Source organism: Parasteatoda tepidariorum, chromosome 8, assembly GCF_043381705.1.
Source record: "Parasteatoda tepidariorum isolate YZ-2023 chromosome 8, CAS_Ptep_4.0, whole genome shotgun sequence".
NCBI lineage: Eukaryota > Metazoa > Arthropoda > Arachnida > Araneae > Theridiidae > Parasteatoda > Parasteatoda tepidariorum.
Genome location: NC_092211.1, coordinates 87,177,608 through 87,199,020, shown reverse-complemented (window position 1 = coordinate 87,199,020; position 21,413 = coordinate 87,177,608). Strand labels below are relative to the sequence as shown.

Sequence of the window (21,413 nt, the reverse complement as noted above, 5' to 3'; positions counted from 1 at the left end):
TCGGGTGTCAACAATTTCNCATGGTGCCAAGAATCAATTATAGCTTCAATAAGTTGTCTTTTATTGGATGGACATTTTTTTCGTACAAGAATTTTCAAACGTCGCCACAAATTTTCAATTGGATTGAGATCAGGGCTGTTTCCTGGCCATAAGTGAAAAATCGTTTTAATAATACATTGAAAAAAGCATAACGCACATGGGTCAAAGTAAGTGTTCGAAGTTTCTGCCACCGGCTACAATGCACACCTCACGTCTCCGGTGCATGGACATCCGAACATTCTACAATACTCCAAGCATATCTCGAATTTCTCCGGGAGCTACTGTGATTCCAGCTCCTTAGCATTGTTAACAGGGGTGTCATAAACCAGTATTTTCATATGACCCCAGAAATAAAAATCAAGACATGATAGGTCGGGTGACTGAGGAGGCCAACGCACTGGAAAGCTCGGTCGGAACTTTCGAACCATCTACCGCGTCAGGAAAGCATTTCCGACCCCACGTTGCTATATGATTTCGAGTCGTCAGGATGCCCCCTACCCCTCTTAGAAGTTCTGAAACGCTTAACTGAGACACCATATATATATATATATATATGTACAACAACCGGTCGTTTAACCGGTTATGGTATGTTTATTGTTAGGCATATTTTTATCGGGCTGACAGGGTGTCCGTCAGCTGCTGTGTTGGACAAGTAACCAGTTTCCTTATTTAAGGTGCAAATTATGCCCATTTTTCTTTTCCGGTATATTAATCCAATATTGGATAATATTTTGGCCAGGTTTGGTTTTATTTGCTTTGCTAGTTTTTGTTATCGCAATGAAAACCTGTGTTTTTTTGTTTTTTTTTTGTATTTTTATATACCTGTTTTTGATAATCCAGTAAGGTTCGCCTTTTGATGTTTCGCCATATCCAACAATTAAAACAGCATGGTTGATGTGCTGATTTTTTTCACACTCCTTATCATGATATACTCCAGATCTGTTGGTAAACAAACACATTTTATGTATATTAAAAAACCCAGTTTTTTTATATTATTTCAAGCATTATTAATTAAATTTTCAAAACTATTGAGATACTTTTAATGGCTCAGTTGTCTGATTGAACAAAGAAATTCAAACTTTGGCTCAGTGTCTGACAATTTTGTTTTGTTGGATCTGAATTTATATAAGAATTTTTTATTATAAAAATTTATGCTAATAATTAGGAATTAAAAATATATATATACTTGAGGAAGAAACACATTTCTTTTCGACTCCCTGACGTACCACAAAAATAACGTTTTTCTTTTCTTAAATCTTATCAATTTGCCGAATTAATCGTATATAATAATTACTATTCTTTTAAAAGCTTATTTTTCCTAAATGTAAATATATTCCTGGCAAAAATATGATTTGGTAGATTTTAAATGAAATTTCTAAGTAACGAGAATAAATATTCCATGACATCGATTCCATGTAATATGAAATATTCCATGGCCTCTTATTTTGTAACAGACATTAATAACTGATATGGTTTTATGTCGTCACAGCTGACAGTTACTTGAAAAGAGCTAAGGCCGATCTCAGCATACTGCATCACCAAATATTTATTATTTAAAACTAAATACTTATTTCAGTACTTGTAATGATGTAAATTTTTCGGGGCGTGAATTAAGGCAGTAACTGGTCCATGAGTAGCAATGACTTCTTTCAATAATTTTTCGTCTCCTTTTGGTAGTACCCCATAGTATTTGATCGCTGCTTCATTTTTTCTTTTCTTATTCTTGCATCGACCAGCATCCTAAGAAGTAAATTTTATCAATTTTAAAAAATGTAATAACAACCGACACTATAAGTTTTTCAAAATTTAGGGCTACAAAATTGATCATGAGAAAGGTGATACAACTTCGGTATAAAATTGTTGAGAAAAGTGTGGTGTAAAGTAAATGAGATATCCCATCTACTGAGAGGGTTAGCATGACGGGCTGAATTCCCAGCGTGGATACCACTATCTTTCCCCCATTCCTTCAACACATGAAGAATTTCCACTTTCTTACGCCTCGCCTCTTAAATGATGATCTTAGGCTATTGGAACACGCAACTCTCGTGGGCAAACATAGATGACAACACCACAAGTGTGCTCATCACAAAAATCTAATATTCCACTTCACGCTAAATGATGCCACTAGATCAACTTATTAAGCCACATTAAACGGTTCACTTAACAAAACAAATTTTAAAAAACCGCAATGTTAAGTCACTGAACTGCACTTGTAGCATTCAAAAACACGGTCAGGACCGACTTAACATTCATTTCACTCACTATAGAGATAGTATTGTGATGAAGCTGCTTATATACTCAAGCTGAGAGGGCTAATGTAATAACTAGCTAAACTGGGTTCGAATCCCAATATTGAAACCACAATATTTCCTCCATTATTCAAGCACATGAGAAGTGTTTATTGTTCTGCGCGCGCACATGAGGAGTGCTTATTGTTCTGTAGAAAACAGAGACTCACTTGTGAAGAAGATAGACCATATTTCTGACTTCCAGAACATGGAATTTTGGAGACTCAATTGATAAGGATGAGACCACTAGATTTAGTTGATTACAGCGTTCCAGGACCCAAATAATTTTTTTTTTTTTTTTTTTTTTACATTTTAGTATTATTTTCCCGCTTTTGTAACAGAAATTAGTAAGAGTATAATGATTTCATATTAACCTATTTATTCAATAACTGAAAACTATGATTTTACTACAAAGTACTTTTTATTAAATAAATATATATATATATATTTAAATTAAATGAGCAACTCTAATATTTTCGATATATCAATCAAATTTTGTTAATATTTTCTCTAGATGACACATTTTGTCACACTGTATTTTTCTTTTTTAGTTAGATAGAATGTTTCGCGTCTAAAATTTGATTAGTAAAATACGCAATGTTCATATTCGCAAAATGATAACAGAAACTCAAAATTCAATTAATTAATTAACATAGATAATGAACAGAATTAATCGAAATTCAAAATTTATTAACTTGATAATTTCTCCGTCCAAAATTTATTAAGGAAGGGCATATTAATTAAGGATTTATTTGTAATATACAGGCTCGTAAATTTTACTGTGGAGCACAAAGAAGCCTTTATTTAACTCAACATTTTGTCTTATGTGAGTGGAACCCTCTTGTAGAGGCATATCTTAATCTATATTCTGTTGGAAATCTGAACAAAATTGCTAACTAACTTCCATCGAGTCTAATTACAGTTGCTAAGATTTCATTTGCAGCTTCTTTCATAAAATTTCCCTACAACTGCTGTAGCGATGTCTCTTACAGTCATAGAAGTGTGTTCATTGAGAGCGATTATTTTAGAGCGCTTCCTCGGACTAATATCCATCTTTTATAAGCACATAACTTGTGTTAGACTAAACTTAAAATTATAACCACCAGGTTCCACACTGAAATGCTCACAACTGAACTACAAATACACTAAAACCAGTCAGACGAGTAAATTATAGTGAAGGTTTATCCGTCACAGCAGCTCAAGGCAGATATAACTGGTTTGAAGCGGTTCGGGACATCACTGGCAATCCCATACTAACTCGAATGAAAAAATCTGGCTTGTAACCAATTAATTCGAACACTATAGTACTTCCATTTCTCTCTTGCGACTGTCCTGTTTTGAGTTTCTGATTTTTACATAATAATTACATTGACCTAGTGAGCGAATATTATTTTATACAATTTCTGAATATCATTTGCAGAATATGGATTTCTAGACTCTTAATTATTTTATTTATCGTTACGTTGACATATTTACTTATTTTGTTGCAATTCCTTATTTGTTAACGATTTTCTTCATTATTGTGGTTTCCAGATTAACTGGTAAGGATTTTTCGTCTTGGTTTGGTGTTATATTGGACCCTGATGAGAAGAAGCCACGTGCGTGGAGACCCGTGTCTTTGGAAAAGCAGATCTTGGTAGTTGAGGGGTCATTTACTGGGCACCTCGTTAAGGGTGGAGGCTGCTTCAGGGGGGACTTTCGGGCTTATAGCTATTAGTTAGCATCGGTATTTAAGTAACAGATTTATGTCTGTTACCAACACCCCTAAGTTGCATTTCGTGGTGGGTGGTGCCGAAACAAAAGCGGAACCCCTTCACCTAGTTTCAACCTTTCTAAATGTCCTAATTATGATCCTGCTAAAGCGAATGCGCCGTTTTGGGTGTTCTACTCAAAAGTTATATTTTATTTTGTTGCGCCAAAACTGTTGGATTTACGATGGAATCAAAAAAATATAACATTCAATAATTTGTTCGAAAATTATTGATAATTAATCTTGGGAAAAGTTCTAGGTGAGCCTCTGAACAAATCGAAATTTGACTACAGAGTTGAGATTTAGCATGCGGAAAAACCATATTTGTTTATGAACATAATGAGTTTTTTTTTTGGAACGTTTTGCAATTTTAATTGCTTTGTTTTTGCTCGAAGTCTAGAAGACTTAGAAATTACGAAGGTGTATAGGGAGTATGAGGGAAGAAAAAAAAATTTCGGATTTGTCAATTAGTTCAAAAATTAATAACTATTAAACTTGTAGTAAAAAAAAAACACACATTTTGGTCAGTCTGCTGAAATGCAACAATAGAATTGAAATTTGACGTGCTGATAAGTACCATTTTGTATTAAAAAATTTTTTATATTAATATTTTAACAGGAATACTTATTCTTAACTCTTATTTGTTCGAAAGAAATTGCAGATCCAACTGCTTTTTTGTGATTTTTTACAGCTTTCATTGCTTTAAATATTGACTTATTTATCCATTGCTGAAGAAAATCTATTTTTCCGCACAAAATCTTTATTTTAATTCCTCGCGGTCGAGTAGATGTCAATCTAAAGAGAGATAGATTACATGTTATCAGACATACATTTTAACTTTCAGAGTAAATTATTTTTAAAAAAAACTGTAGTTACAGTAAAAACGTAGTTAGATCAAAACAGTTTCCTGTTTAAATTGTCATAAATATCTTCAAGTAAAATTACTTCACATTTATTTATCGTTATTGAGCTTCAGAATCTGTATTCCTTAGGTTAATTTTCGGGTACAGATGATACATTTTCGAAATCTAGGTAATTGTCTATTTCGCTACGATTAATGCATTAACTAAATGTTCTAACATAGAGCTATCATATTTTGAAACCAAAATGTTCAGTGTTTTTGCGGGAAATATTTACGTTTAAGAAGAACTGAATTATGATATCCATCTTAATATAATTAATTACATATGTATCACTCTTGTGTCAGTCACTTACCTTGGCTTTATACGGATAATCTTTTGCTCTGTTTATTCCTTTATTTGTCTTGACATAATGGTAAGCATGATCTGTAAATCCACCGTGACAACCATGATTTCCTGTCGTCGAAGGTATAAAAAATATAAATTATTTTCGAGTATTGAAGAAAATGTATTAATGTTTATGTAGAGTGCGCAAAATAAGTTACGAAACACTTTTATAACTTATCATCGAAACAAATTTTCAGGATCATTAATTTCTAGAGGTTATTCGGATTGCTGATACGGAACAACCAGAACTGTTGTCTCTGCGAATTCACTTACTAACCCCGAAGTTAGACATAGTTTTTATTTTATTTTATAACCGTCATTGAACAGCCGACCTAATTTTGGGTTTACTAATGTTCAACTCCTGGATCAAGTATTGGGAAAAATTTGCCTTCGTGGAGGACCTTTTGATGGAACTAACCCACGGTCAGACTAACGGCAAAGGATAAATTAAATGAGCAACTNACGGAACAACCAGAACTGTTGTCTCTGCGAATTCACTTACTAACCCTGAAGTTAGACATAGTTTTTATTTTATTTTATAACCGTCGTTGAACAGCCGACCTAATTTTGGGTTTACTAATGTTCAACTCCTGGATCAAGTATTGGGAGAAATTTGCCTTCGTGGAGGACCTTTTGATGGAACTAACCCACGGTTAGCCTAACGGCACCGATCTCTAACCCAGGATCCTTCTACCACTGAAGATATTTTACTTTAGCTGGGAATGGAATTCGTATTGACCCGATATTATCTTATTTAATAGAAGTTTACCTTAAAATTTTTATTATTCGAATCGTTTACCATCTTCATTGATGACTGAATATAATCTCTTACGCCATTGTCCGATGCCGGCACGAATCTTTTTAAGAGATAATTTATCACCCAATCAAGAAGCTCTGGGAGCGTCAAACCTTCTGTGCTGCTTAGCATTAACTATGAATTCAAAAATTAAATCCTGTGAAGAAGGCTCTTCTGACTTAATAAATTTCGAACTACTGACATGCCTGCTTTGTATTAGCTTGGTGTTACGTTGCCGAAATATCAAATTGATTTTGGGATACAATCTGTCAGCATGTGGCAATAAATGTGTTGCCAATTCTTTCTTTTTGTACCAAATGTTTTGATTTAAGCAAAAATCATCTGCACTTTTAGAAAGCGCCACTCACAGGAATAGTGAGAGACAATTTGTTTTACTAAACGATTAAAATTAATTAAGTTGCGGATTAAATAAAACAGCGCTAGCTCCAAAAGAACAAAAATCATACTACGCCGATACAGCTCATCAAAAATAGTATATTCGGTGTGATTTAAAATAGATATAACGATTACGAACCGTTATAATTATAGAATTGAAAATAATTTGCCAATAAGAAAGTAAGAATTTCACAGAATGTAAAAAGAAATTTCTGTTATTCTTTACAAAAAGTTAAGCGAATTAACCAGAGTTTAAAAGATGCGAATTAAAATATAAATATATTTATGTACCCAATAACATGTACTTCAAAGTTAAGTTAATTGTTCATTAAGTTGTGAAGTGTTTATTAGAAGTTATTTAACTTTGCTTGAAATATCCTAAAATTTTGCCCAACTTGTTAGTTGCTAGTGATAAAAAATATGAATGAAAGCTAAATAATCGATGTTGGAAATATTTGTTCCAGCTTTAATTTTTTTAAAAAGTATTTTCGTCATTATTTGTCTTAAATTTCGGCTCTATGCGAAATGTCATGTGCCTTCTTAAAAAGCATTTTATGTCATCGTGAAAATTTGTTTTCATCTAACATTGCTTATCATTCCTCACTGTGGGTGAATCATACAGATGTTGGTTTCAAAGTGAGTAGTAGTACCATTGCGAGAGCAGTCTACTTATATTATAAGTCTATGGTTTTTTTTGTATCAGCAATACAGTAACTTAAAGAGATCAGTGAGTAAATATTACCATATTTCCTGGAGCAGTCCATAACATCTTGTTCGCTTAGCTTTATCATTTTACCAGTTTTTAAAGCTAAGTGAGCTTCGAGAGCTGCAACTGTTGCAAATGCCCAACAAGATCCACAATGACCCTGTAAAAAAGTAATACTTTCGATCAAATTTAAAATCGTGGAAAATAAAAACACTCACGGAAAAATTCGTCTTCAAATCGGAAATCTAACTCACAAATTAGAGATGTGATGATCGCTTTAAAAAAAAATGGTATGAGCTTAATGAACAAATTCGGTTACTTCAGTCTGAATAATTAATTATTATTATAGATTATTTTCCTTTTCGGATGCCGCAGACGATTTTTTTCTCTTCATTACAAAAAAATAATGCAAAAATCTTAATCTTAAATTATAAATCATATTACTCCATTGTAACAAGTCGAATACAAGTAGCTGAAAAAAAAAACAATTTCATAACGCAGGGGTGATTGTATTCCGGGGGTACCCTGGAATTCCGAGTTTTCCACATTTCTTCCTTGACTAAAAACTAAAAGCAGGGCTTGCGATTTTTGCTCGAATATTGCAGAATTCCGCATATCTCAAGACCATCCATTAGTTCGCTAAATTCCGCGAATCAAAAATTTATAATCCAACAAAATTTTGAAGCTTTTTTTTTTTATAAATCCCGTTAACGAGAAGTTTACTTACTTTCTTTCGCCAATTACGTGAAGGACGTCTTGCGTGATTCTTTCGCCAATTTCTTTTTTTTTTTTGGTTTTTGCCGTTTTGAATGTATGGAACTGCCTCGGTATCTGCTAATAGTTACGCAATGCTAATATCAAACATCGATTTTCGTATTTACCTGATTTAAAAGCTATGCATTGCGACAAGTATTCACCCGATTCAAAAAACGTACATCGCACTTCCTATTCACGTAATTTAAAAATCCAATATCATGATTAGAATTTACGCATTTTTAAAACCAAATATCGCAATTCGTATTTACGCTAGTTTAAAATTCAATATTGCAATTTGTATTTTTGCCTTCTTAAAATCCAGTACCGCGACTCTTGTAAGAAGTAAGTTTTTTCTTGAATGAGTTACTCTAAAGGTGTGATATTCTACATTAGCAGGTAAATTAATGAAAATGTATTTTAGTTTAAAAAGTTATATTAAATGTGAAGTATGTTTGGTATATAAAAATTGTTATCGATTTTGTACTCATAAAATATTCAGTGTTTTTTACTCTTGATAACATTAAAGACTTGGCGTGATGGCAAAAGCGAAAGTAGGGAAGAAGGTATTCCATAAACAATGATGTTATTGGGATTTTTACATCTAGTCCTCTTCACTTTCAAGCTTATTTTCTAGGCGAATCGATTGTTTCATTTCTTTTGTAGGTGAGAAATACATTTCTGCATCCATCAAAGCAACGGTTCCCAATTTTTTTTTTCAGCCATGGAACCCTAAACGATCGAACTTCTTTAGGTGGAATCCATACTTTTAAAGAACGAGTCGGTGTGAATATGCAAGCGAGAAAAAAAAATTCAAATGAATTCAGAAACTTTTAATGTGAATGAAATGTTTTCATAAACAAGCCTTAAAATTAAGTTTTGTGTTAGGCAATTGAATTCTTAAGTCTGCAGAGAGTTTCCATTTGTTAACTACTCTTCAAAAGAAGGGATTTGAGATTTTATTTTGCTGAGTAATGAGTCATGTTGGTATTCCAGGTAATGAACTAGCTGCACGATCTGCCACATCTGTTTTAACATTGTACCCTTCTCTGACATGAAACTACATGTTCGAAAAATTGTAAAATCATTATGGCAATAACAATGGGACCTCAAAGTATTTAATAAACTCCACAGCATCAAATCTGATATAGACCATTTCCCAGTACTGCGGTTGCGTAGAGCAGATGTAAAACTAACCCGTCTTCGAATTGGTCATACCCGGTTGACACACCTCCATTTGTTGCTAGGAGAACCCGCTCCTCAATGCCATGGTTGTAACGTTCCTCTCACAATTCATCATATTTTAATAACCTGTCCATGTTTTAACCAGTATCGTTTAACGTATTTTAGAACTTCTAATTTATGCATGCAAGATTTGTTAGATAACATTCATCATCCAAACATTTTTGCGTATTTACGTGCTCTTGGTATTTTTAACTGTATGTAAATGTTTTAATGCATCTACAATTTTATTCACTTTACTTACTTCATGTATTTTATATCGTATTCGCACCTTCTATCTGATTTTATTCATCAACTTATACAATTTTATCAGTTATAATTATACGAAGTGTTGCACGCATTATGTCTTTTGAACTGTTTTTACCGTATTGTTTGGCGCAGCATGTCCTCTTTTGGACTTTGTGCCACTAAACCCTACATTCAATCCAATCCGATCCTGCAGAGAGTTTCTTCTGTATATATTAGGTCTAGTAATTTTTGCCATTTAAATTGAAAATTGTGTAAAATAAGCTGAATTGAATTTTTTTTTTTAAATAACGGCAGGCACTGAACTTTCGTTCCTTAGAAGATGCCGGAAGAGCAGCTCATTTATCGTTACCCAGTGAGCACCTAAAGTCACGGAGGCGAGCAACATTACCCACGCCACACAACAGAGGCCAACACACAGAGAAACATCCATGCCCTGAGCGGGATTCGAACCGGTAAACTGGTCGGCAATTTTTGAAAAATAACTATTATAAATTGTAAGAAAGGTTATCAAAGAAAAATATTTCTTTATTCTTGAATTTGATTATTTTATTTTGAATTTCAACTTCGATGAAAAATATTGATGCACTAATTTATAAATGCATATCTTTTAGCAATTTATTCAATATATCGTTAATGGAAAAAAAATATATTTTTTTAAATTCCCTATATTAATTTTACTTAAATAATGCATTACTGGTTGGATACCAGCCTATTACAGGTTTAAAAAAATTATTACTGATTAAAAATATAGTTCTCACTTACGCACCCCTGTAACACCTAGAAATTGTTGTTATGAAAAATTAAATATTATGAAATAAATACTTTTACTTACTTGGTTTTTTACCGATGTAATTATATTTTTTTTTCTCCAATCATGTTTTTTTGGAATATTTCGTCTACATTTTCTGTCGCAATCGCTCTTAAATTCAACGTAATCGCTTTCCTGTGGCCTAGACATGAATGCACAATGATGGTGACGTTTAAGCTCTCCCTCTGTCTGCAACAAACGCTCATTTCAATACAAATTATCATTAAACAATAAAATAGGGTACTTTACGAAGAAGAAGATCACAATACCCCACACGTGTAATCTATTACGTCAACGCCATCTAATCTTTATCAGTAAAATGACGTATTAAAGTTGAGCTCAGTTTCTCTACATAAGTTTATACTCTTCTAAGTTACTCTCTTGGCCAAATTATTAAACGCACTCTAAATTCTATGTAAAATCTTAATTATCAGGTGATACTATACAGCTTTATTGTTTTCATGTGACTGAAACCGGTTTGCACTTGCTTACGTTAGTGTATCAATTGGTTAAATTAGACGATATATAATATAAATTTGACGATAGTATAATTTAGTTAGACGATATATTATATATAAATAGAATATTTATTATATCAAGCATTATATTACATAATAATTAGATTAAATTATTAGACTCACTGCAGTTTTTTAATAATGACACGATTTGCACGAATTTATATGAAGTACTTTTATACTTAAACATACATATGTAATGGGTTTTTATATACTTCCTATTTGTATTTATTTTTAACGCCTTGCATTACAATGTGAACCCATTGATACAGGTGCGTAAACAAATGCAAACCTGTTTCATCCGAGTAAAAACTATACAGCTGTATAGTAACGTAAATGTATTGTTTATGTATTTTATTGTAACCGTGATATTTTTTTTGTTTTGTGTACCTGGCAACTTTGTGTTAGGTCTTTTTGTAAACATAAGAGTGAAAGAATTTAGAATGTGTCACTTAAGAGAATTGATTACTTGACGGTCTTGGCTTAAAATAGCTTATTGTCAACTCCACCAAGTGAAATAGCATCTAGAAAAGCAGAGCTCAGCACATGTTCTAGACCAGTGGTTACCAACTGGCGGTCGGCTGGCCACGGCTCGTGAACTAAAATATATTAGTTGTCATTTTTTTAGCGAACTATTCTCGTAAAAAATCTATATGAGTTTAAAGTACTTTTCTTTCGTCAAAAAAGAATCTCATTTCTTCGTTTCTGTGAAATTTAAAATGCCAACGGTGTAAAAAAAAAAATTTATCGGGTAAAAATCTACTTATTATTTTAATTTGTAATTCAATACTTTTGTTTTGTACAACTCGATAAAAGTCTGACAGTAATATTTAATGTTCCTTCAAACATGAAAGATTCCTATATAAGATTTTGATAAAGTTACTGCCTACCATTTGACTGGTGTTTTTAATTGCGGCCCCCGGCTTCATGCAAGTTGGATAATAGTTCGTGTAAGTACTTCTGTTCTAGAACGTTTGGCAAATTAAAAGGTTTTTGTCTTAGAGGGAGGATTTACTTATTGGATCACGATATAGTCATTGTCGATGTGTATCGTATTCACAATATATCGAGAGAATGCATTTAAAATATCGTGATAGCGATAATTAAAAAAAAAACATCAATATTTCACAACATATCGCCCAGCTTTACCATAACTATAGCATCTATTAACATATGTGTAAAGAACATGCTTACCATGTCAGACTTGTGGTTGTGAGATTTTCTGTAGAGGTAAATACCTTTTTTGAAATCTTTATTGTGTTGACTTATATCTAAATGATTCCGTTCCCATATTTCTCTTCGAAAGTTCTCTTCGTCAGGATCATAAAACTTATCAAATTCTGTCTAAAAATCCAATTACCATAAATCAGAATTTCTATAAAACAATATTTCTTTATAAATTTGAATTTAAAAAAGAATCAAGTATTCAATGTAGAGTTAAATGGCAGGAGAATCGCCTATACCGCATCAAACAAGCTGTATACTATGTCTGAGCAAAATAAATATAGGGCAGAATAAAGAAATTTTGTTGCGGGACAATGGCTAGTAGTAGCACTTTTAATAGTGGTCTCTATAGATTGATGGATTGAATGTTGGTTTTTTTATGGCTCAAGATCCATTGGTCTCTATAGAAAATATGCGTCCCCTTTTCAAAAATTCTAAATTATTAAAAAAACTATTCATATTTTTGGCGCGTTTCTCAGATTATGGTTAAACGCTACATCAGAGATCATTTAAGGGATTTAAAAATTTCCCTGATTTTTTTCGAGTAGGTTTATGAAAAATTTAAAGAGTTGTATATAAAAATTTTAAATGACTAAGTTCAAAGTTTGAGTTTTTGAACCAATAATGCAACAGAAAATTTATATGTATTAAACCTAAAATGTATTTGTTCCAAAATAAATTTAAAATTATTATAATCATACTGATGAATACTTTCAAACATTCATTGAACATTTTGTAATTGTAAATCATCAGTTCATAAAAAGCACATGGAATACACAAAATGATAACAAATTACATGAAATTTTCCATTCTATTGAAAACAATCAAATAATATCCGCTGACTGTAAAACTCTTGTTTAAATAAACAGGCTGCATTGGCTACACTCCAGATATATCCGTATGCATTTATTGAAAAACGAACCTGTACCAATATGTTTATTATGTCAAGTTGTTATAATCATTTACCGACTGTAGATAATTCAAATACTTGAGAAACAAACTTTTTTGGCAACTCCTTTCCTAATCTTCAATCATTTGGTGACCCAATACATCACATCCTTTTAATATTTATCAAGACTATAAGACTTTATTCTCGGATTTAAGAAACAATACAGTAGTTTGACCTAGAGACCAGCTTTTAACCTAGTGCCTGGCGCAGTATAGCCGTTTCTGGCTCTTGTGGCAATAAAATTCAACTAACCAACTTTCAAACATTAACGGCCATAAATTAAAGGAAAGAAAAAAGTAAATATGATGTTAAATTGAACTGTAACGAAACGTTTGATTATCAAATTCAGTTAGCCGAAAATTTTGAACCAGTGTAAAATAATGTGTACGCTCTGGGTGTGGTGTTTTTGTGTAATAAATATTACGAGACATTGAAAGCATCGGTTTTGGAGCACAATGGGTGCATTTTCGATGAAAAAAGTAGTAGTTAACTAACTTGTTCTTAAGGCTTTAAGATCGTTGTTGCTGTTGGTAATCACGGGTATTAAGAAAAAATTCGCATTTCCAAGAAAAAAGAAAGAAAAAACGATAACGTGTCCAATCATTTAAGAATTTCTTAAACACATTACAAAATTGTACTTAAATGTTCGGAAACTAGAATTAAAAACTGCAATGTATAATATGAAATTTCTTTAAATAGGATGAAGTATAACTTTTAATAATAACTAAATAGGATGAAGTATAACTTTTAATAATAACTAAATAGGATGAAGTAAACTTTTTTTTTTGAAGTGTTATAAAAAATTGAGTTCTCAAAAATAAAATTCTTTGATGAAAAACAGTTTACCAGTTCTCATAGTTGCCTGAATTTAAATCAGATTTTAAAAAATATGTATGTAGATGAAGTTTCAGCAATAACCAAGCAAAACGATAAGGTTTAAATTTTATCATGAATGGTATTGAGAATTGAATCTGTGAAACCAAATCTGTGTTAACAGAATTGAATAAATATTTCTATCTTCTAGATAAACAATTTTAAAATTTTGATTTATAAATCTGCTTCGTCAAAAAAAAATATATATATATATGATTGTGAAGCAATCATGGGGGTTAATAACTGGCAGCGAGCAAAGCCCCTAGTCTATTATAAAATATTAATAAGTGCGTAGTAAAGCAAAACTATTAAATTGATGGATTATACTCCAAAAATCCTGCGCAGATAAATAAAATAGAACTACTCTAAAGGGTCACCAAGTTACACGAGTTTTATAAGTCACAAATTTTAAAATACATTTCTCATTTTTTAAAAAATAATACTAAGAATATCCTCCCTCCCCTCAAAAAAAAAATCTGAAGCGGCATTTGTTGTATTACGTGGTGAACGGAAAACTGATCCAGAAAAACAAAACTTGGTTGGTAAATACGAGGGCTGTTTTTTTTTTTTCAAGGTCCGATTGGTCGCCAAAGGAAAATCACAGTCAGAATCAAGAAAATTTTATATGGAACAATGTGATACAACATTAAGCTACTTTTCGACGTAATCGCCGTTCCGATTCAAACATTCGTTGTAGCATGGTATCAATTTTTCAATACCTTCATCATAGAATGCAGCCGCCTGTGTTTTCAGCCAGCGTTTCATGTAAGCAAAGAGATGAAAATATTAGGGAGCCAAGTCAGGACTGTATGGTGGGTGATCAAAAACTTCTCATCCAAAACTTTGCAGGAGGATCGTTGTTGCAACTGCAGTGTGCGGCCGCGCATTGTCATGAAGAAGGACAATGCCTGACGACAACAATCCTCTTCTCTTGTTCTGAATTGCCCATCGAAGACGTTGAAAAGTCTTGCTGTACGAAGCTGCAGTGATCATTGCGCCACGTGGCATAAATTACACCAAGAGAACACCTTTATGGTCCCAGAACACTGTAGTCATACACCTTTTGGTGAAGAACGTGCGCTTGAACTCCACTGGATTACGATTGGGGGAGTGTGAATGCATCCACTGTTTGGATGGCTCTTTCGTTTCTTCAGTTTCGTAATGGACCCATGTCTCATCTCCTGTGACAATTTTGTCCAAACTCATCTCCGTCGTGATGGTAGCTCTGGAGGAAGGTTAATGCGGCGCCCATTCGTTGAGTTTTGTGATGGTCAGACGGCATCTACGGAACCCATCTCGCGCAGAGTTTGCGGTACTTGAGTCTTACACTCACAGTGGTATAGATAGCTGACCGTGAAATTTTCGGAAGCAATTTACTCAACCCAGAAATTGTGAACCGACGATTTCCGCGAATCGCCTGATCCACGCTCTGAACAAGATTATCGGTTGACAATGACTTCCTTCCCTGGCCGTCTGCATCATGCACATTTGTGCGTCCAGCATCAAAGTTCCTGCACCATTTCCGCACTTTGCTATCACTCATGAACGCTTTTCTCATTCGACTATGAAATCAAATGACTAAACACATTTGGCAGGACACTCTATTTTTCGAAGCATGTTTATGTGCTCCATACGTACTCAAAAATGGCAACCGCTAATCCACGCCTTCCCCTGGCCAACTACGGACACAGCACAAGATGTCTGCGCACAGAACTAGCGGATTTTCCCAGAAGTTTTCCTTTAGCGATCAATCGGAAATAACCCTGGTACATGAATTTTACAGAAGATTTAAAAATAATTGAATTGAAAATGAAAAAAAAATGAACTTTTTTTTTAAGGGAAGTCGGTAGGGCATATACCTATAATGCTAAAACTGACCTTTTTTGAATATACCTTTTCTCAGCATGTAAACGAAATATTGCTTGTTGTGGTAACTGCTAATATACATGATTGGTAGAAATGTTTTCAAAAATTATGAACTGAGAACTTTTAATTTTTTAAATAGTTTCAATTTTTTTCCTTCCATAATTCGAAAAGTATTCCTGTTTACTCTAAAACATCGTCACAACATACAACTGCAGTAATCTCAAATATCCCTCAAAAAATTCATAGCGATATGAATTGTTTGTTTCTTAGAAAAGGTACATCGAAAAAAATCAGTTTTAGCATTATTGATATATGTCCTCCACTTAACAGTTTTAACTTATTGAAAGATGAAGCCTCTCAGAGATTATTCTTGATTAATTAAACTGATACTTTAATAAGTCAGAGCTCTTCTGAATTCGTTCACGACCCAAGTTGATTCTAGGAAAAAAAGGTACCGGTAAAAAAGGTACCTGTGTAGGGAAAATTCCGTAGGGGAAAATATTTGAAATGAGAATATTAGATTGAAGCGCTTTTTGCTGTTCAGTGCATGTTTTTTTTTTTTTTCGTGTCGCGCGTTTTCAGCTAATTAAAAAGGACCAATACTTTCACCTCCAATCACGAATAAACATCCAACACATAAATCCTCCCAACTTCCCCGATTGGCTACCTCACATTAGCAACTTGTTCACAAAATGTAATTTAAAATAGAAAATAACACATTTTTCACTTAGAAAAATTACAAAAAAAAAGTAAAACATTATTGAAAAATTTATATAGTATCTTCCCGCTTTAAAAAATAATCAAAGAAGAATAAATAAATGAAATAAAATTTTAAAAGAAAAGCGTAATACAACCAGCCCATAAGTCCCCCCCCTTACCCTTCTCCTTACCTCAATGATCTAATCTGAATTATTACACATAAAAAGAATATTCATTGAAACAGCAAGAAGCATTCATGCTGCCCAGAAAGCGAGAGGGGAAATATCCCTACAGATTTTCCCTATGGAGGTACCTTTTTTACCGGGACCTTTTTTTCCAGGAACCTTTTTACCGGGACCTTTTTTTCCGCCTACCGAATTAGTTACATTTTTGAAGTAGCAAGAAAAAAATTTGGTAATTTTTTCTTAATAATAATTATTAAAAAATATCTATATCCACTCAAATAATTTTTAAATAACCTTTGGACGTTTAATTTAAATTATGGCCAACGAAGGGCTTTTTTTTCTGATATCCCCCCCCGGGGGGATATCAGAAAAAAAGATTCACGAAAAAAAGATTCAAGAAAAAAAGATTCACGATCAGAAGATTCACGTAAGTCAGAACTCTCCTAAATTCGTTCACGACCTAGAGGCTGATCCATTAGTTACATTTTTGAAGTAGCAAGAATTTTTTTTTTTTTATAATATTCATTATTTACGATTTATAGTTTTGTACAGAATATCTTTACCCAATATAGGGTGAAAATTGAGAAATTTAACCGGGAAATTTGAACTATCGTAAGAAGTACTATGTAAATATTTTGAGCAACACATAGATACATTACCTTATATGTTTCCCATTCCTCTGTAAACCTGGAATCACTAACAATAATATTTAGAATCGACAAAAATATTAAAAGTTTGACAAAAAATTGATTCATTTTATGTAAATTCAGAAATCAGTTATATTCAACAAATTATTGCTACATCGAAGTCAAAATCGAGTTTTACGCATGAGTTTATATACTATGCATTAAACATAATATTTTACTGCTCATTTAAGCTTTTTGAATTCTTAGATAAATGTGTCTATAACGATTGTTACGAGTAAATAATGGATTCTTTCGTAATCAATTACAGTTCAATTCAAAATTGGATTAAGTTTAATCACAAAGAAGAAGAAAAAAATTATCTGCTTATTTTTTTTAACATTTATTTTTTAAGAAAAAGTAGAGCTTGCGAAATCGATTCGTGCAATTTATAACTAGTAATTCGCTTTTTCCATGTAATGATATTCGTTGCGAATTTTAAACCAGCTTAAGAGTGAGTAGAGTGTATATAAAGTTGTTGCTAATTTATCTTTTTTTTTTAAAAATCATAAAATAAAATTTAAAATATAAAACAGAATATTTCGCTAAATTTCAAAACAGTTAAATATATTTAGCCCACAGTTTTAAAGCTGGTTTGATCTTAGATAATGCCTCATCTATAAATTTTCTAGAGAAATATACTTTTTTTATACATTATATTATACCAGTTTTGTCCGAAAAGTAAGTTTTTTAACATCTTAAAAAAAATTCTTCTGTAAGTTGTGAGTGAATAAAAATACATTTTTTAATCCGATTTTGAAATAGTCGACACCTGTTTCGATACATCGTAATATGAAATAATTTCGTAAAAAATTAACTGCTGCTGAAAATATTAGGTAAAATAAATAACAATTAATACATCATTAAAAAATAATAATAAAGTGATAGAAATAATGCAGGTATGCCACTTAGTTTATGAAAAAAGATTGAGAAGTAACACAGGCCTGCATGCAATAACTAATTTTTTTCATATTGCAAACAATCTCCCTTCCCAAAAGTGTGATGTCATTTTCGACTAATAGCATAATCCGGCCACTTTGAAATTTAATCGTTCGTCGCCTAACAATAATACTAATTCCTAATAAAAAGTTTGGTTTATTCTTTGTAGAAAGAAGACACAACCTAAGTTTCAATAAATCCGCTTCCGCCTTTTTGATTTTGCGTACATAGAAATCGTCTTTAATAAAAGCACACTTCTGAGCAATTTCAAATTGTGGTTTATCGGTTTGTTTACTACCACACAAACCTTCCCATTGTCAAATAATACATTAGGAAGTCCGTTAACATATCTATATATATATTTCTCTTACACGGCGATAAAAAAAAACTCTCCGAATGGCAAAGCTAGAAAATCAACCAATAATTGCCGCTAAAAATGTCACATGCCAAATCTAGATTGGGTGGCTCAACATATAGCGCTTCTAAAAACGGAAACGGAAATAACCAGAGTGTAAAATATTATGTGCTTATGCGCATCGTATTTTTTGTTAAATAATTTATTTATTATATATCAGTTTATAGATGGTAACGAGAAGAGTTTTGTGGTTGCTATGGTGACTAATTAGAAGGTAAATTGTTTTTTTGAGTGAGTGTGAGATTTGTTTTTTGGAACTGCGATGCTGTAATTTTATTGTTTAGTTAATAAATCTTCCTTTTATATTAAACGTGATAGTAGTTTCCTTAATTATTTGATTCGAAGTCCTTGGAGTTTTATTTGAGGTCAGTTTATTTTGTATTTTTTGACAAGAGAGAGCATTCTCACCAAACGAGATTTCTTCCGAAATTCAATGTTTTGTTTATGCAGGGTTTTTCCATTGCAATTTCTCTTATTTAAATTTTTAATAGACTTAATTATAGCCAAAATTTTAACCTTTTTAAAGAGATATCAGTTTTAGAAATNGTCCTTCTCATATTCGCCCTTTTAACGTTCGCATGCGATCACTTATTGAAAATTTGTCTATTTGTGATTTGCCATCACAATCAGTTGAGCATTTGCTTATTTCACCATGGACCATCTCACAATACCAGTTTGATTGTCAGTTTGTTGCTTATAATAAGGCTCAAGTGTCTCCTATTATATTTCAGCAACTTTTCACTTCCCATCGTCATCAGTTTTCTCAATACGCCCCTGTATTTACAGATGGCTCAAAATCTCCAGGACATGTCGGTTGTGGCGTCGTCATTGCTGATGCCACGTACAATTTTAAAATCCCAGATATTTGTTCAATTTTCACTGCCGAAGCTGTAGCTATTCTTTTAGCTCTGCGATTGATCTCATCACTGCCTACTCGAAAATATTGCATTTATTCAGATAGTTTGAGCGTGTTGCGCCAATTGGGACATTTCGAAGAATCGACTCACCCAATTTTAAATTTTATACATCATCTGTTAAATTCTTTTCATAAAAATGGGTTTGATATTTTATTTTGTTGGGTCCCAAGTCATGTCGGAATTCCGGGCAATGACTTGGCCGATGTTGCCGCACGATCTGCTACAAACCCTTTCTCTCTGTCTATACCATACCAAGATATAAAAACACACGTACGACAGCTTACAAAGTCTCTATGGTTGCAGCAGTGGGATCTCCAAATTAATAATAAATTGCGCGCTATAAAAATTGATTTAGATCCATTGCCTGTGCTACGTAATCGTAGGGCAGACGTCAAACTTACTCGTCTTCGAATTGGCCACACTCGATTGACCCACCTTCACTTGCTGTTTGATGAACCCTCTCCTCACTGCAATACTTGCAACGTTTTACTCACAATCCATCACATTTTAATTTATTGCCCATGTTTCCGTCATCGTTTAACCTTTTTTGGTTCCTGTGACAATTTTATGGTAGTTCCATTTTAACACTGCAGGATTTGTTAGGTGACTGCCATCATCCTAACATTTTTGCGTTTCTACGCGCAGTTGGTCTCTTATACTGTATATAACTGTTTTTATCCTATTTAGAATTTTATGTGATTTTATTCAGCTTTGAATGTAACTGTTTTATGATACTTAACTACATTTAAATTTTATCTTGTTTTACTCACTCTTGAATGCGTTGGTTTCGTTGTATTCAGTTTTATAAATTCCGTGTGATTTTGATGGGAAAAACTTGTAGTATACATCTAAGTAGGATTTTATTTTAAAACCGTTTGTTTGGCGCAGCATGTCCTTCTGTGGACTTTGTGCCATTAAACCCAACATTCAATTCAATTCAATAAAAACTGCGAACAGTTTTTGGTGGATGAATTTCTACACAGTTTTTGTTTCACAATGCTACAGCATAATCCGCGTGAATAAATTTTTGAGCAATACTCCTTGCAACTAAAAGTGTGACCTGAATAACTTATCCTTTTATAAAATAGTACGTTGGATAATATTACTTTTTTAAATGCTTTTTCTTATGGTCGAAACAAAATTTGATATATTGGTTTTCCAAATAACGTGCATCCATGTCTTGTTTGGTTACAGCTTTGTTTGTTTGCATCTCATCAACAAATTTTAATACCTGATGGTTTCTTATCTCTTATTTAGATATGAGAACTGCTAGTAGTGATTTACTGGTGTAACCTGAAGTAATTCGCAGAGGTAAACTCTTTGTACCGTGATGTAGGTCTTTTAGTTTTCCAATGCTATCTTCAAACATGAATTGTCCCACTGAGGACCCCAAGCCAGTATCAGGCAGGTGCAGTAAAAGATGAATGTTATACGATTGTTCTGTTGCACCATAAATATTTTTCACATTTGACACAAATCTTCTTAAACAATCATCTGCTTTCGTGATGTCATTAGCTGTGATATTTGTGTCCAAGAGTTATGGCATGAACAAAGTGAAGCCAATGCTTTTATATAACATTGTTCAAAAGATTTTTTAGAAGTACTGGCTATGGTAAAAAGAATTTTCGCCGTTTTGAAGCTTTCCAGAAGGAACTATCTTTAGTCTTACGTAATCTACGTGAAGATTCATGTGGGAGTTTCAGATCTTTTTTACGTGCATCTAGTATTCGAATAGAATACTGATAGCCACTTATAGAATACTGATAGCCTGAACTCTCGATGAAAAGACACACGAGTTGATGTGTTACACCACGAAGCACACAGTGCATATAGTCCGGAATAAAGCCTTCTACCATGTTAAAAGTTGGGATATA

The 21,413-nt window shown here is 32.8% G+C and overlaps 2 protein-coding genes across 2 annotated transcripts; one reads left to right on the top strand and one right to left on the bottom strand.

Moving 5' to 3' along the window:
- Nucleotides 1–632: 632 nt before the first annotated feature.
- On the bottom strand, nt 633–17,461 carry LOC110282821 (cathepsin S-like). Its single transcript, XM_043056122.2, has 7 exons — nt 17,245–17,461; nt 11,984–12,133; nt 10,299–10,463; nt 7,259–7,382; nt 5,293–5,393; nt 1,619–1,779; nt 633–978 (listed from the first exon to the last, which is right to left on the bottom strand). Exons 1-7 carry the CDS (start codon nt 17,338–17,340, stop codon nt 705–707), a joined length of 1,071 nt encoding a protein of 356 aa, XP_042912056.2. The 5' UTR covers nt 17,341–17,461; the 3' UTR covers nt 633–704.
- A 1,739-nt stretch (nt 17,462–19,200) lies between these two features.
- LOC139426175 (uncharacterized) lies at nt 19,201–20,124 on the top strand. Its single transcript, XM_071183967.1, has one exon. The coding sequence runs from the start codon at nt 19,201–19,203 to the stop codon at nt 20,122–20,124; it is 924 nt and encodes a 307-aa protein (XP_071040068.1).
- Nucleotides 20,125–21,413: the final 1,289 nt, after the last annotated feature.